Raw genomic sequence first — 18193 nt, forward strand, 5'->3', positions numbered from 1 at the left:
GCGACGTGGTGCCAGTGTTTCTCAGCAAGCTCGCCCGCACGACTCTACTTCACTAGCTATCCAATCAGGTTGCGGTGCATTGTGGCATGTCGGTTTAGTTTTTAAGGCCTAATTCAATTTCAAGCAAGTCAGAACCTCATTTTATCATGGGCTACAAATAACTGCAAATAGCCTGACAGTCATCCATTTAAACATTTAATCAGATCCATAAAATGTTATTAGGCCTATATAACCACATGTCAGTGACATGCTCATTTTCACAGCACCTATGGAATTGATAATAACCAATTTATGAAATGTTTTATATTGTAATAGGTTATAAAAGCTGACAAAACATAGCCTATACGTAGCCTAACATGGCTACAATATAACTGCTGCTGGATCTATCTTCTTTGAAGTCTGGCATCAAAACAGACTGGAGTGAAAAGCGAAACGTCTTGCCATAGCGAATGTTTATAACGGGAATCCTCCCTTTCCTCCCTTCGCATCCACAGAAGGGTTGGTCCAGAGTCGGGTAGGCTAGCCTACGGCACTGTGCCTCCCAGCTCCCCGCTGAAAAAGTGGTTGAGCGTAGCGGGGAAGCCGTGTTACACATGTCAGTGTGTGGACGTAGCAACCTACATTGCATCAGCGCTATCAGCTGTGAGAAGAAGACGGACGAAATGTAGTCACATGTATCCGAAGAATAAACACGCAAGCGACTAGGCAGGCTACAAATGTTACATGTCATGGAAAAGGTTACGATGTTTATAATTCAACAGTGTATGGTGTAGAATTAGAATATGAATATCCTGTAACATAACTGTCCAGTGTCAGAAAGATCAGGACTGAATTTAAGGAAACGAGCTAAGGGGTTCTGGATACAATCGTCTCATATCTCTTCCTAGACTCTCTGATCATTTGTGGGTAATAATTATTAATAAAAGCATATAATAATAATAATAATAATAATAATAATAATTGTAGTCTAGATATTTATTTGCCACTTTAAAGATGTACGCTGACTATGTGTAGAGGGGATAATGTGCAGAATATCTGAGGGAAAGTGAAGTGTAGGCGAATATGGCCCATACTGGTCAACCTTAAGAGTGAGTACGAATATGGCCCATACTGGTCAACCGTATGAGTGAGTGTGTGAGTTTGGGGGTTTAAACTGATTTATTGCTTCATATGTCATCCAATAACCCTAACATGGCAAATTATCAATTCATATGATAATTATTGTAATAAAGAACAATACATGCTTTGAGGGGAAAATAATATTCTATAGAATAATGTGAAAATGATTTTCATATAGATGGATGGGACTGAACAGCCAATCATAACACCAAAGAAATGTTGTTGATTGGCCACTTCTGATACTAGATTGTTCTGATTATTCACACTGGGACAACCGACCACATCAATAAATAACTACGTTTGACTTTAATTTTAGTCATAAAAGCAAATGTATTCAGAGAACTCACTTAATGGTGCCATTTGTGTTACACAACATGAGACCAAATCCACCATGTTGCTGTGTTATGACAGTTCTGAATTAAAGACCAGGCATTCCAGAACAAAGTGTAGCAATGTGCCATCAGTTATCATAACTCCAATAAATATTAATCACATAATGATTGCTATTGCAGTAATAAATCTGGAACGGGTAAATCAATGTCCCCAAACCTGCTAAAACAAATGTGTGTGTGTGTGTGTGTGTGTGTGTGTGTGGTGCTATGTGTGTTCGGAACTCTTTTCATATACAATAACAAAACAATATGTTTTCTGTAACTTCCATGTTAAAAGGCATTATGCCACGTTCTATTAGATGTACATGCACACTGTTTATCATACACATATTGTACAATGATTCCTATCTGTTTTTTTTAGATGTTCTGTTCTATTCCGCTGGTGTGTCTGTGGGAGAGGGTTGGGCGGGAATGGGAGTTTTTTTCAGTTGTCTGCTCGTAAAACTGTAGAGGACACTGACCTTGGGTGATGTAATTCCTGCTTCTAGTACTTTCTATATAAAAAAAATGCTGGCATACTAGATACTTGCAAGTCATGATTTGTGAACAAACATTTCGATCTACATTACTATGTGTGGTTAAACTTTGACCAACACACACACGCACACACAGAGAGAGATGTACTCTCTCTCTCTCTCCTCCCCTTATATTATGCAATATAATTATGAGCACTGGGTTTATGCCCCCAGACAAGGTACTTAAGCTCCGCCCTTCTAATCGACTTCTAATCGAGATGGAGACACGAGCAGATAACAGAGATTTTAGTCTTTGGAGTGTACCGTGTGTACCTGTGTGTGTGTGTATGTGCTTACAGTGTGTGTGTGTGTGTGTGTGTTCATGTCATGCAACGCCAGGGATATACTGTCTGTTTAATACGTATGTGTGTGTGGGTGTGTGTGTGAATTAAGAATATGTGTATACGTGCATGTGTGTGTGTGTGTGTATCATGGCCTAACAATGAACTCCCGTCTCCTGTCATCTTTGGAGATTTTCTGCATTGGGAGGTGCAGTACTCCAGACCCTTAACTCCCCTCCTCCATATGCCACCTCTCTGCCCCGTCTGTGTGTGTGTGTGTGTGTGTGTGTGTGTGTATGTGTGTGTGTGTGTGTGTGTGTGTGTGTGTCTTGCCTCTGTGCTCCATGACAGCACAAGAGGGCTGGAGCCAGCAAGCTCTCTGATAGGGTGAGAGGTTGAAGTTTAATATCCCTGTAGAAGTTATACAGTGACAGCCTGACAGCCCAGGTGCCGATAAGTTGTTAAACAGTCCGACCGTGACCAGACACAGAGGGGTAATAAGGACAGAGACTAACCACTGGTCAGATACATCAAGACAGAGACTAACCGCTGGTCAGATATATCAAGGTAGGCTTTGGAAGTCTCTTTCTCTGACTCTGTCTTTCTCACAAATCATTTTTACTTCATCTGGGCTTGCTGATGTAGGTGTCAGAGATAGAAAGATATTTAGAGATAAAGCTTTTGGCAAAGCTGCCTATTGGTACCTGGGAAACTGTTAGGATGGATAGAGTAAATCCCTGGACATCCCTGGATAAGGCTGTATACGGGGCCAGACCTGTGCTGTATACTATACGGGGCCAGACCTGTGCTGTATACGGGGCCAGACGGAGCCAGACCTGTGCTGTATACGGGGCCAGACCTGTGCTGTATACTATACGGGGCCAGACCTGTGCTGTATACGTGGCCAGACCTGTGCTGCATACGGGGCCAGACCTGTGCTGTGGATCAGGGCTAAGGTCAGGAGAGGATGAGGTTCTAAACTGCTGGTGAAGTGTTCTGTTCTGCTGTGGAGAACCCTATCATCGTTACCTGAAAGTGAGGAGCAGAATATGTGGACCTGGTGTGTATGTGGATCTGGTGAGTGTGTGGGTCCTGTGTGTGTGTTGCTGGTAAAAAAGATGGCATATCAAAGTGAGACACATGATCCAGTCACGGAGAAGTACAATCAAGATGCAGAGTTGAATTTGACTGTATACATGAGAGAGGCACACACGAAGCACAATGCACTCCAGAATATGCGTCTCTGACTTGACACAGAATTATCCATGGTGAAAGTACACAACAGCAAAGGATAGATAGATACAGTAACAGTGGCAGAGTCAGGAGACATCCCTAATCAGTATAATTAGTATATATACTTAAAAAAAAAACAAAGGGCGGCCTACTGGTTAGCACTTCAGACCTGTTACCGGAGGGTTGCCGGTTCGAACCCCGACCAGTAGGCACGGCTGAAGTGCCCTTGAGCAAGGCACCTAACCCCTCACTGCTACCCGAGCGCCGCTGTTGTTGCAGGCAGCTCACTGCGCCGGGATTAGTGTGTGCTTCACCTCACTGTGTGCTGTGTGTGTTTCACTAATTCACGGATTAGGATAAATGCAGAGACCAAATTTCCCTCACGGGATCAAAAGAGTATAAATACATACTATACTTAATCAATGACACCAATGGCATTTAACGCAAAACAAACAAGAAGTCATATCAACTCAGGTGCCTTACATTATTCATGGAATAAGTGAAGAGTTTGTTTCCAAAATGCTATATATCCATTTTTAAAAAACATTAAAAAGTCATGCTATTTAATTGTGTATTCCAGGAAGGTCCGTGTAACGCTTTGCAGTGCTATGTTCTATTTGCAGAATTCACATGAAAAAATATAAAAATAGGCTTAAAAATCCGTTATCCATTCTTTAGGACGGCACAGTAAATGGGTTATTGTTGCTTATTTTGATTTTCAATTGAGCACAGTTACGGTTTTCTGTTCAGAAGTTAAAAATTGAAATGATGCGTCAATTTTCTAATTTTCCTTTTTTGCCCTTGTGGTTGGACTGAACCACGAACACCGGGGGGAGAACACCATCTAGCTGGGCCAGGCTAGATGGTGGAAGGGAGCGCCGCCTGAAGTTGTTTGTGATTTTGACTCATTACTTTAGAGATTAATGACAAACTTTTTGGGAGAAGGCACGTTAAACATAACTTTCAGCCTATGTTGAACATATCTACAGTAGCCTATATTTGAATACCATGGCCATGCCATAGCAAATAATTCCATCGACGTCAGTCTTGGCTATACCGGGCTATACAGGCTACCCCGAGCACTGTTTGACATGGTATTTTTGCTTATTTAACGCTTTACGCTAGACTAGGTTTCATTAGGCTAAACGAAGACACAACGGTGAGCCTAATTTATCCGTTTATCCATTTATTAATTTCAACAGCAAATAGCCTACATTGGCCTGTAGGCTACTGGGGCTCACGTAGGCCTACTCATAAGTGTCAGGACGCAGCAATGTCTCCCTCTGCATCTGAAGTTCTGATCTCGAGCTGACATTATCAATCGCTTGGCACCTTGATGCAAGCGGAACTGTGTTTGATAGCCCTCCATCCCTACATCTATTTTTTACAGTCTATGCTCTACATCCGCTGATAAAATGTGATCACCAACATCGCGCGCCAATATCTATCAGGTCACCCACCCCTACGCATGGTTCAGCCCAACAAAAACAGTAAAAAAAGGGGCCAAAATCCAATATTAACTGAATTTTACTTTTGTTTCCAATCCAGTTTCTGTTTTCTTTATCTTGCGTGACTAATGACACATTTAGAAAATAGCAGCAATTATCTATTTGCTGACCAGTTAAAACAAATTGAAAATTGGATTATCGAACACATTTTTTATTTGGACCAGATGGATGGAACAAATAGAACAAAGCACTGCAAAGCGTTACACGGACCCAGGAAATATCAATCAAATTGCAGTTGTGTTGTTTTGATTGAGTAAAGACAAATGAATTAACAATACCCAAACACATTTCTACTGACATTACTTCGAAAACAAAATGTAAAAAAATATGAATGATTTATGGAAATTCACTAAAATGGTGAATATAGTGTTTTGGAACCAACAAGGAGAGAGGGGTCGTTACAGCTTCCTGGCCACAGGGTACAGCATGTTCAGCTTTGCTACAAGTGGCCCTGATAGGTTGTGCTTGTGCTTGTGTGAAAATGGGAGTCTATGTTCTTCTCTCCTGACTATGTGGTGTTCAGATCTTTCTCTCTGTCGAGAGTACAGAAGTGATACAGGCATGATAACAGCATAAACACACCTATCTTGATATTCATGCAGTGGCGGAATGTGACGAACAGTGTTGGGGCCGTTACTCAAAAAAAGTAATAAGTTACAAGTTACTAGTTATTTCTTTAAATTGGGATTACTTTACTCATTACACCTTTTGGAAAGTAACTTGTTACTCGTCACTCTACTTTTGAGTTGGTCTCTTTAACACTTTGAATGCCGCGCTGTTTTCGGAAGCTTTGGCTCAGAGTGCCAGCAATCTAGAACATTGTTGACGATTTTTGTAGAGCCACAGCATGTGTTGTAGCTATGGACACATACTATGGCTCGTTTGAATGGTGAGACTTTAAGCTCTCAGTGGGTATAAACCGTTTATTTCTACATGCCTCTGTTCCTGAGAAATCCCAAGCGAAACAATGGCTAGTTTTCATCAAAATCCCTGTTTTTTTTTCTAGAAATGGAGATTATAGCATCTTTTATTATTTCACACACACACACACACACACACACACACGCACACACACACACACACACACACATATGAGCAATGTCTCACCAGTGAAGTTGAGTTGCTACCAAAGATTCTAGAGCTCTATGAATCCCACTCTAAATCTTTGAACCAATCATATCCTTCCAACTGCAGCATAGGGCACCTTTACTTTGAGTAGCAGCACCTGCAGCACCAGCACCAGCAGCATTTTAAAGATTTAGAACCAGTCTTCTTTGTTGGTTTTGCTTTATGATATTTAACTGCAGATCACCCTGGTAGATAACCAAAATTACAATCTCCAAAATTGTAAGTCAGAATGTAAACTGGGCCACAGATGGTACAATTACATTAGCCTAACTAGTACATTAACCTAAAACTAACTTCATTGAAATGCCACAGCCCATACTGTTTTTTTATTAGAATATATTTAAGAGATTAAATCATTATGTAAGTACTTTTACTTTTAATACTCAAAGTACATTTAAAAGCAGGCATGTGTTACTTTTACCTAAGTAGGGTTGTCATTGTGGTACTTCTACTTTTACTAGAGTAAATACTTCTCTGGTTATTTGTATTTTTATTTAAGTACTGAGTTCCAGGACTTCCCCCACCACTGGCCGTACTGTATGTGCTATGTCTTACAATAACCCTAGAAAAGCAACCTTCTTGAAGGTGTCATGTTCTGATGTCTGGGGTCAATTACTAGTACAATTACGGTAACTTGTGCTCAAGACAGGTATACTGAGTGACACAAAGGAATTTACTGTTCTTGGCCTTCAGCAGGGATTGTCCTTGTGGAGTACCAGATAACACTGTTTCTCACATGCTGAACAGGTTGGGCTTGTCATGTGCGAGATCTTTGTTCTCGGCTCAGGATATCCGCTCTGTGTGCTTCCCCCACTCGCCTGATCTCTATCAAGTTTTAACATGAAGTTTTTTTTTCCTCCCTCCCTGCGTTTGTTTTGCTTTCAGCTAAAGTTCCTTATCTCACCGTTTCACTTAATTAGATGAACCACGCGAGATCAGACAGTGCCCACCACTCTCTGCACCTTTTCTTCTGTCACCAGCACAGATAACGCACCGACTGCAGGGCCACGTGGGACTGACTCAGAGCCAGAAACAGCTTTTATTGCTGGCGGAGTTCAGAAGTTGTTTGGAAACGTGCCTAAAGAAGTCACGATGTAAAAAAGAAAAAAAAGATTTCCATACTCAGTACACGGCGACCCAATCATGTCATCTTGTTCATTTGACTGAGTGAAATCCCGCCCACATGCAGTATTAAGTTTATTACTGTAAGGCAAAATCCACTCTGAGAATGATTACATCCAGCTAAATGGACAATATTTGCCAGGGTGGCCAAAAGACAAGTCACACGACAGCTTTCCAACTTGAACTGTTGGCATGGACTGATTATATCAGGGACCCAAGCCCAGATCACAGTGCTGCTAATTGCACCTCCAGCGTCCTTTGATCATGTGACTTGGTCCTTCACCAGGGTCAGAGACACTCTATTTCTCTGCTATTTCAAGTTTGTGCAATTGTATTGTGTATTAGTGTACGATGTTGCCATGTTTGGCCTCTAATTGATCCTTGTTATATGGGCAGCAGTCTGTTCATGGTTTAACTACAATCTCAAACATGTGCCATAGTTGTATAGCCCAACTAGCCCCATGTTTATGTGCTGGGCCTGGATTAATGGGGGTAGAGTGTTATCTTAGGGCCTCACATGCAGGGATTGGCAGCTGGCAAATGCACAGGGTTTTTAGGGGATAAAACCAAACACAGAGTGCATGGCTTGGGTTTTATCTTCTCTCCTCTGCCCTGCTCTTCTATTCCTATCACTGTGTTCTCCTAAGTGTGGGAATCCTTGTGGGAATCCTTGGGTCCAGAGGTGCTTCGGTCCAGAGGTGCTTGTGGCCAGAGTTGCTTGGGTCCAGAGGGTCCAAGGATGCTTGGGTCCAGGGGGTTCAGTTTTTATGTTTACGTATGTATTATAATTGTTTTATTTTTCTATTTATTTAGTTTATTTCTTTCAGGGACCATGCACAAAATACATTAATCATATAAAGGGAATAGATGCTTATTACCAGATTTAGCTAAAAGCTAATTTCCATTTGTAGGTAGAAACAATGGGATAAACATGAACGCACAACCACACACACAGTATTAAACTGTTCCTTGATCTACCATACATATAACTCTTGGTATGGCATGCCCTTACTTACTTATTATGCCCTTACGTATTTTCTACAATATTCTAATGCATCTTACTGTCCCATAAAGTTCTGACACGCGTCAACCTTCCCATCAGATGTTTTACGACATTTTGACGGTCCTTACAAGTATGTCAGCTTCAAGCAACAAGATGACTTGACTGGGTGATGTTGAGAGTGTTTATCTTTAGATGACTTGACTGGGTGAAGTTGAGAGTGCTAATCTTGTATTATTTTTCTGCAGTGCATTAGTCCCAGTGTAGCTTGGGAGAACCAGTCAAACCTGTTAGGAACGGTTCGTTATTTATAAACGGGGTCACCGGAGGGATTTTGAGTGCTTCAATCAAAAGTTGCATGACCCTCCCCTGCCTGCAAGAAAATTTTCAACGACCCTCCTGCAATCTTTTCAAAAAAGACATGACCCTCCCCGGCCAACTGTCGATACCTTCCTCTCACGCTGTAAAGCGCAACGAAAACACTTAGTCTATGTTCAAAACTCACCCTCTGCTTTCTGATCTTACACATCACACTTCACCAAGATGGTGGCCATTTCAGTAGATTTACTCACTAACATTGTTGTGGAAACACAATAAGCATGGAAACTAAATGCACACTTCCTGCAACTGCATTAGCCTACTTGAAATAAGTTACTCCTCTAGTAAGTATTCACATGAAATAAAACAATAAAACATTGAGACCATTCAACAAAGCACACTGGGTAATAACAAATTCAACATATGAACTTGTTGCTATGGACTCGTCTCTAGGCTTCCCAGTCATTGTAAAGCTGCCGAAGCTGAACATTATCCAAAACTCAATTTCTCAGACGAGCGTCAATTTGGGAGCTTACTACACTCCTTCCTTCTCAAATGACTTGAAAAGGCCGTTTGCACAATTTCACAAATAATCACAGGGACCGAAAAATACCTAACATGCCAACTTTTTCCGGGTTTAGGCCTATCATATTAACTTTTCCCTGCTGTCTTGCCGTTTTAATATTTTCCCGTAGAATATCCCATATTACTGTAATACTCTCATAACATTAGTCCTGCATTCTGGCCTGTCCCTGTGTTGTCCTGTTGTTACCCCTTGCCCTTCCAGAGAAACAGTATATTCAAATCATCGTTTTGCTTGCTTGAATGCGAACTCAGAGTGATGTTAACCTACAGTAGGCCTATTTAAGTTAACGACGTGGTTGTCGTGAGAGCACGATTCATTGGCGCTTGCAGTGTTCGGCCGTAGGCTATGTCTACGTGTGCACCTGCCAGGCTAATAGACAAAGAAATCCCCCTGTATATTCACTCCAAGTTGGCCTTCCATAACTTACCAACTCTACACTGTAGACCATAAACTGGCTATTTATATGACCAATGACATGTATTTGTTCAACTTTATGAAGCAGAATTACGCACTTCTACTTGGAACACATTTTTGTTGGCAGAGGAGAGAATGACAGCGATTAACAAATTGCACTTGTTGCTGGTTACTAATACTGTAAAGTTAGGCTAGGCTACACAGTAAACTACAAGTAAACCAAAGTTAAATTTAGCTTTTTTAGGGCTGGATAAAGTTGACCAAATGGATATAGGCTGCTTAGGTGTGAATAAAGTAGGCTACTTTGTTGCTCCAACCCTTCCAACGTTAATGGGGACGGATGTTGACATTTTCCGTATTTTGCGTGAGAAACCCGGGAAATCTCCCTTATTTTCATTGTTCAATGTTGACAGAGCTATGGAACGAAAGAGAACGTTATATGGCGACAGAAATCAACAATCAAACAAGCCACTTTGATTTTTTGCTGTTTTCATTAATACAAAAGATGGGTGACCCCCCTCCTAGACAAAAAAAAGTTAGGTGACCCTCCCCTCAACAAAGAATAAAAAGACATGACCCTCCCCTATTTTCCACCGGTGACCCTGTTTATAAATAACGAACGGTCCCTTAGCCAATTAGAATGCTCTGCAGGTCAGTCTGGCAAGGAGGTCATAGACACCCATTTCCAAAGTTCCAAAACCCAGGCACCAATCACAATCGCTTATCTGTGTAGAATTCTGGGGTATTCTTACTGTATTCTGATGTGTTCATATGTTACATCTGTGTGTAGTATACAACAGGGAGAGGTCCATATTATTGTACATAACTGTGCCTTAGGCCTGTGTACCAGCAGGAAAGTCATACAGGCCGATGTTTAGGAACATCCGAGGAACATCAGTGATAACATGGGCCGAGGGAGACAGCATGTCTGCCTATTCGGGCTAGTATCTCCATCTGGCCAGGGCCGGGTTTTGTACACTGGTTGGCACCTGCCACGTTGGCATGATTGACGTTTCTGTGTTTTAGTATAACAGGCTTTGTCTTAGGTTTTGACACGGAGACGGATCGAGGAAGCAACCCAAGGAGTATCTTCTGTCGGAAGGCTCAGCAACCGCTTCTAATAACAACCACAACTGTTAGACTCTGCACAGTTTTACTGTTTGAGACTTAGCCTGTGTTCTGTTATTCACTGTTGTACCATCTACAATAAATCATCATCTAATCGCCGATCCTGATCCAGCCGTCAAAGCTTTATTGACCATCTTCAATACAGACATTAGAACTAAAACACAACGCAACAACCAGAGAATCCAACATTTGGTGCCGTGACCCTTCTCGCAAAAGGAGAAGAAAGACGACAACATTTGGTTATCGTGACCCGACCGCAAGAGGAGAGGCAAGACGAGAACATCCAACGGGTTCAAAGAGACTTCGGGGGCAGATTTTGGATTTTGAACATCTGTAAGAAGAGTCCATCTTGGCACCCTGATTGACGTGACTGAATCCCAGCTGGAAGCCTGCCAAGAGGGGAAACACTGCTGCACTGCGCACCCTGCATGCAGTGAAGACATTCTGACCAGGTGAAAGCAAAAATCTTTACTCCTTAATGCGGGAAAAAGAACCAAAGTAAAGCTAATTTATTAGATAAATTAGAAATTAAAAGCTGCACATTAATGAGAGTATTGAAGTTTGTGTCATTAAGTGTTTTGACAAGTAACGTACCTATATCAATGATTGATGAGCTCTAGATGTCATTTGATATAAGAAGTTTTCTGGAAAAAAGTAAAAGGTCAAAGTGTACACATATTTTGGGTAATTGGATAGATTCGTGAACGAATTAAAAGAAGTAATCGATTAATTACGGACAAGCTTGGGGGATTAAATCTTTTCTTTTTCTGTACTGCCATTACATGTTAAGCTGTGTGAGTTTTATGAGATAAATGCTGTGCATGTGCCAATGAGAAAACAGGAGTCATTATTTTGCTGAGTGAACTGTGTGGTTGTTTCTCAACGGTCTTTGTTTAGTTTAATGGCCTAGGACTAAACTTAGTGCTACAGTGATACGGAAAGGAGACGAAATCACCAGAGTGGGGTGTTTTGGTTGTGCAGTATTTGAAAAGTGGGATAGGGTTTCCACCTATGTTTTTTTGTTGACTTGGTCAACTGGGAATTTAACGAAAGATCGTTAAAAGTGTGAGTGAGACATTAATTTGTATCATTGTCCAGCTGTTTTGGGAGAAAAGAAACAGTCTGAGTTAAGTGGAACTGACACTGGTGAATTTTTTTGTTGTGGCATCATGCTGTGAGTAAAATAACTTACCAAGTGTCAGGTTACGGAGCGAGAGAGATAGAGAGAGAGTGTGTTTCCTTTTCCCTGGCGGGAGCGTGTGTGTGAGTGTGAGTGTGGAAATTTTTTTAAAAAAAAATAAGAGATAGACAACTTGTGAACAATTGAGAGGCGAACAAATTACTAACCAAATTTTCAAAGTGCAAAGTTGTCACTATATCACTACCACATCACGGGAAAATATAAAAAATATATTTAAAAGGATCACGTCACTGCACGAAACACATAGTACAATTTAATATTTAATATTAGCACAATCCAGATATGGTTCTTGGTAGGAAAACTAAGTTACAGGCCTTAGTTGAGATACAAGACTATGTGTCAGATTGGATGGCAGTGAAATTACAATTGGGCAAATTTGAGGAAAAAAAGTTGGAATTAGAGATCCGAGACAGGATTTGCAGACATGAGACTGAGAGACGTGATTTGGAGGAACAACTCATGGAAGCGGATGTGTTGCCAGAACAGAGTGGAATGAGGCGAAGAGGAGTAGTCTCAGAGGCCCACTCAACGGGGAGGAGCCAACTCCTCCCATACACACCGGCACCTAGTGGGGGCGGGGGTCGCAACCATGGTCGCAACAGGCAACCAAGCACCCGCCTCAATCCGACTCTGCCTGACTTGGACTCAACAGCGCCATATGCCATGGTGGAGACATCTAGAAGTGCAGTGGACATTGATAAAGACAGCTTCATTGGACAGAATGCTGCTGTTATGGGGACCCCACATGGGCCAAGAAACAGCACCCCACCTGACCAACAGCCAGCAGGTGACACGAAACAAATCATTCTGGCCCCTTCAGCAGCCACTGCTTTCTACAATCCACAAAGACAAGGAAGAACGTCTGCAACCAACGATCATCAAACTGCTCCACTCCAGTATGGCTATTCACAGCCACTACCCATAGCTTCAGTACCTCCTCCTCCCCCATTGTTGTTACCAATGCCACTGGCTACAAGCCCTTACCCACCTCACCCACCTGTCAACTCTTTCCCTACCCCACCACCCCCACCCCCACCTGTCAACTCTTTACCTCACCCACCCCCACCCCCACCTCCCTCACCCCCACCTGCACCAGGGAATGATGGGGCATCTACATCCAATGCTGCCCAGGGAGCGACTGCTCCGGTAACAAGGCCAAAGACAAAGAAAACCAGGCCAGCGATGGAGGACTGGGATGCCTGGGATGATTCAGCTGACGAGGCACTCATATGCCCTGTGCGCACAGTAGCCACCACCGACGGCGTGTCTGTGCTTTACCAACCAGCTAAAACTGACAACACCCTCTATGCTACTGCCTTGCTTGAAGAACACATCAAAATTGAATTCTTGATTGATACTGGTGCTGAACTTAAAGTCTTTTCATCTGACCTATTGAAGAAACACGAAATACCTCTGTCAGACATCATCAATACAGTTGGTGGACCAACCGGAAAAAAATTCGGTCTGAAGCAGACAGCCCCAGTCACCATAGCCATTGGAGAAGGAGATGGAGAAGTCTTGTGGAACCTGAGAAGGCTAAAAAGAGAGGATCTCCTGGAACATCCTGCATGGGCTAAGGGAAGGAATGACTGTGGACTGTTGGAAATGGAACCTGTCAGACAGACTGGAAAACCATCTCTGTGTGTGAAACAATGTCCCATCAAGAACGGACAGATTGTGGCAGAATTGTTGGATGCAATGCAGCTGCCAAAGGAAATGGCAGTGATCAAAGTAAAGGCACATACAAGGCAAGACACCATTGAAGCAAGAGGCAATGCAACAGCGGATGCGGTGTCAAGAACAGCCGCAAGAAAAAGAGAGGGAGGAGATAATGAATGAAAGATAATGAAATGGAAACACGGACGGATCTAACGGTAACAGGAACATTTTTGAAAATGACAACGAGAAATGCATGATGAGAGTGACAAAGAAGGTCAAAGAAACATCTGAAGAGGGAAAACGGGAAAGTTTGGCCAACATCATAGACATGCAGAACAGCTCAAGCCGAGAAGAAAAATGGACTTGGATTGAAAATGCGGCGAAGCTCCATGATGACAACTTGTGGAGGTTTGGAACACGAACAGTGGCTCCAGAAAGTCTTCTACCATATCTGACGGCGCAAATTCATTCGCTTGGACACGTGGGAGTGGAGAAGATGAGGAACAGATTCATACAGGTCTGGTGGTCACCGAAGTTCACAGCAACGGCCACAGACATCGTCAAGTGGTGTGTCACCTGTCGGCAAAACAATCACGACAAGAAGGTTAAGTTGCCAATGCTGAAGACACCAGCTCCACCAGGACTATTCAGAGTTCTCCAGATAGATTACATCACTCTTCCCAAGTGCAAAGGCTACCGAGATGTTCTGGTTGTCCTGTGCTTCTCCAGGTGGATTGAGGCATTCCCTGCACGATCTGTAATTGCACTACACACTGCCAAAGTCCTTGTGAAAGACATCATTCCCCGTTGTGGATTGCCATAACATAGTCGGCAGTGAAGGTCCAGGGTGAGAGAAAAGTGGATACATGCAAGCCATTGCAAACTAATAGAACCGCCTGAAATATGACGCGCTTGGGTAGGGTACGAATTCTATCTGAGTTTCCGCCGATCTTCTTTTAGGGGTGAGGTGTGAACTAGATGGGGGAAGATTCACGGGAGACTTTAATTTTGACAGGGAATTTATGACGTCAGGAGAAATGAAAGGTTAGGGATCCGAGAGTAGAATCTTTCTTTGAGAACACGAGTATGCTCAGATTGCTGTGGTAGTGGACTCTTCTTGACACAAACTCATGTTATGAAAAATGATAGACTTAGATAAGTCTTATAATTGATTTTGATGATTAAATATGTGTGATTACTGATATATGAAATGTTTAATCTGAGGATACAATTACAATTGCAGATTTTTGAGAATGATTACAATTAGATAGATCAAGAGGGGGGAGTAATCCTGTAGTCCTGGTTCTAGAGGTGGGTTCCTGGGGACACCCGTAAGGGAGCTGAACACGCAGCAACGGGTTAACCGGGGACTCACTGGGGGACCAGGGTTGGGAGGTTGCTACACCCCTATAATAGATAATTATATATATTATTGTTTCCATGACTATCCTTCAACTGATACTGCTCTTTCTTTTCACTCCACATGTACCTATGAGGTTGCCGGGAGCCACAGACAACATCTGGGACAGAGACTTTGCCTTTGAACTGAACTGTTGCTGGCCGGTTTCCTGAACTTCCAAAAGACTTTGTTTTCCTTTTCTTTTAACTCTTAGAATGTGAGATAATCATCAGCAACATAATCCGTTTTTAAGTTTTCTTTCAAGGTGCCTGCACTTCTTTTCTTTTCCTTAAAGTGCCTGAGAAGTAATGCTTGGTTTTATTATTTTTCTATTTTTTGTTAGGACACATCAGACTCTGTTTGCGATTGTTTGATCTATAAAAAAATCTGTTTTTTGATTGATCAAGAGGGGGGACTGTAGAATTCTGGGGTATTCTTACTGTATTCTGATGTGTTCATATGTTACATCTGTGTGTAGTATACAACAGGGAGAGGTCCATATTATTGTACATAACTGTGCCTTAGGCCTGTGTACCAGCAGGAAAGTCATACAGGCCGATGTTTAGGAACATCTGAGGAACATCAGTGATAACATGGGCCGAGGGAGACAGGGCTAGTATCTCCATCTGGCCAGGGCCGGGTTTTGTACACTGGTTGGCACCTGCCACGTTGGCATGATTGACGTTTCTGTGTTTTAGTATAACAGGCTTTGTCTTAGGTTTTGACACGGAGACGGATCGAGGAAGCAACCCAAGGAGCATCTTCTGTCGGAAGGCTCAGCAGCCGCTTCTAATAACAACCGCAACTGTTAGACTCTGCACAGTTTTACTGTTTGAGACTTAGCCTGTGTTCTGTTATTTATTGTTGTACCATCTACAATAAATCATCATCTAATCGCCGATCCTGATCCAGCCGTCAAAGCTTTATTGACCATCTTCAATACAGACATTAGAACTAAAACACAACGCAACAACCAGAGAATCCAACATCTGGCATAAGGCGGGCTTTATATGATGACAGATAGAGCAGTGCATTCAGCACAACCAATGGCTGCTCTGATGGCAACGTGTTTGTTTCTGACCTCAGTAAGATGGTGCATAAGGTGTACAGTATAAGTCTCCTGTGTTTGTTTCTGACAGTAAGATGGTGCATAAGTCTCTGTGTCTCTATGTTTCTGACCTCAGCAAGATGGTGCCTATTGTACGTCTCCTGTGTCTGTTTTTGACCTCAGTAAGATAGTATCTTTTGTAAGTCTCCTCTGTCTGTTTTTGACCTTAGCAAGATGGTGCCAATTGTAAGTCTCCTGTCTGTTTTTGACCTTAGCAAGATGGTGCTCAATGTAAGTTGTCTGTTTTTGACCTTAGCAAGATGGTGCTCATTGTAAGTTGTCTGTTTTTGACCTTATCAAGATGGTGCGTAAGTCCATTGTGGTGGGCCTGGTGGTGCTGCTGGTGGTGGCCGTGGGGACGTTTGTGGGCGTGTTCTATGGGGTTGGGAAGAAGATGACCGACCAGAAGGCCTACTTCAAAGCTGCAGTGGCCGCGGACGCTGGACCCTGCTCGGAGATAGGCAGGTACGGGAGGAAGAGATGCAGACACACACACACACACACACACACACATACATGCTGGACCCTGCTCGAAGAGAGGCAGGTACGGGAGGAAGAGTTACATACACACACACACACACACACACACACACATACACACATACACATGTACAGGAGGAAGAGTTGCACACACACACACACAGGTACGGGAGGAAGAGTTGCACACACACATAACAAACCTGCTCGGAGATAGGCAGGTAAGAACCGCAGGTAAGAACCGAGCAATGGAGCAAACAGGGACGATAGAGTACAGGATAGAGGATGTGTAGACACACATGCACACACACACACACACACACAGGCCCAAAAACACACACACACACACACACACACACATTCACACACCGTCATGCACACCACTCTGTTTGGAGAAATCATCCCTGAACTGACATCAACCTCTCCTGCATGTTCCTTTTCTCTTACACCACCAAGCTTACATCGCATCACTCACGGTGTGTGTGTGTGTGTGTGTGTGTGTGTGTGTGTGTGTGTGTTTGCGCGTGTGTGTGTGCTTGTGTGTGTGTGCGTGTGCGTGTGCGCGTGCGCGTGTGTGTGTGTGTGTTTGTGTGTACGTGTGTGTGTGTGTGTGTGTGTGTGCACGCGTGTGTGTGGTGTGTGTGTGTGCACGTGTGTGTGTGTGTGTGTGTGTGTCTCTGTGTGTGTGTGCGTGTGCGTGCGTGTGTGCGTGTGTGTGTGTGTGTGTGTGTGTGTGTTCACGGCACAGGGATATCCTGAAGAGGGGCGGTTCTGCGGTGGACTCGGCCATCGCTGGGCTGCTGTGTGTGGGCCTGATGAACGCGCACAGCATGGGCATCGGCGGAGGCCTCTTCCTCACCATCTACGACGCCAGCACAGGTAGCCACAGGCCTCATACACACACTACCACTGGACACACCGCATAGTACAGCACACACACACACACTACCACTGGACACACCACATAGTACAGGCACACACACACACACACTACCACTGGACACACTGCATAGTACAGCACACACACACACTACCACTGGACACACCGCATAGTACAGCACACACACACACACTACCACTGGACACACCGCATAGTACAGGCACACACACACACACACACTACCACTGGACACACCGCATAGTACAGCACACACTACCACTGGACACAGCGCATAGTACAGGCACACACACACACACACACTACCACTGGACACACTGCATAGTACAGCACACACACACACACTACCACTGGACACACCGCCAGTGTTGGGAAGGTTACTTACAAAACATATTCCGTTACAGAATACAGAATACATGCCCAAAAATGTAATTTGTAACATATTCCGTTACGTTGCTCAATCTGAGTAACGTATTGAATACTTGGATTACTTCCGCATTGAATTGCATTTTATAAGTGTAGGAATGCGGCCATCAAATCCTGCTTACTAAACAGGCCTATTCTGGTGTGTTCTTCTGTTCCAAATGGCTGAAGTGTTGGGCCCACATAGGAGAATGTAAAGTCAACTAAGCTACCTGATACAACTATAAAATAGCAAGGTGACCACTAAAACTACAGCAGGCGACTAGGCTAATTAAAACATACTT

At 43.2% G+C, this 18193-nt stretch overlaps 1 protein-coding gene across 3 annotated transcripts in view; it reads left to right on the forward strand.

The window, feature by feature from the left end:
* The first annotated feature begins 2764 nt into the window (after window positions 1–2764).
* Window positions 2765–18193, forward strand: part of ggt1b (gamma-glutamyltransferase 1b) — a 70578-nt gene continuing 55149 nt past the window's right edge. For 2 of the 3 annotated variants that reach the window (XM_042058985.1, XM_042058983.1), the window contains exons 1-3: window positions 10898–11196; window positions 16413–16576; window positions 17337–17467. In XM_042058985.1, coding sequence (XP_041914919.1) covers window positions 16413–16576; window positions 17337–17467 — 295 coding nt within the window. In that variant the 5' untranslated portion in view covers window positions 10898–11196. Of the gene's footprint in view, window positions 2875–10897; window positions 11197–16412; window positions 16577–17336; window positions 17468–18193 lie in introns of those variants that run through there. The other variant, XM_042058984.1, reaches the window with a different exon arrangement.

Source organism: Alosa sapidissima, chromosome 13, assembly GCF_018492685.1.
Source record: "Alosa sapidissima isolate fAloSap1 chromosome 13, fAloSap1.pri, whole genome shotgun sequence".
Classification (NCBI taxonomy): domain Eukaryota; kingdom Metazoa; phylum Chordata; class Actinopteri; order Clupeiformes; family Clupeidae; genus Alosa; species Alosa sapidissima.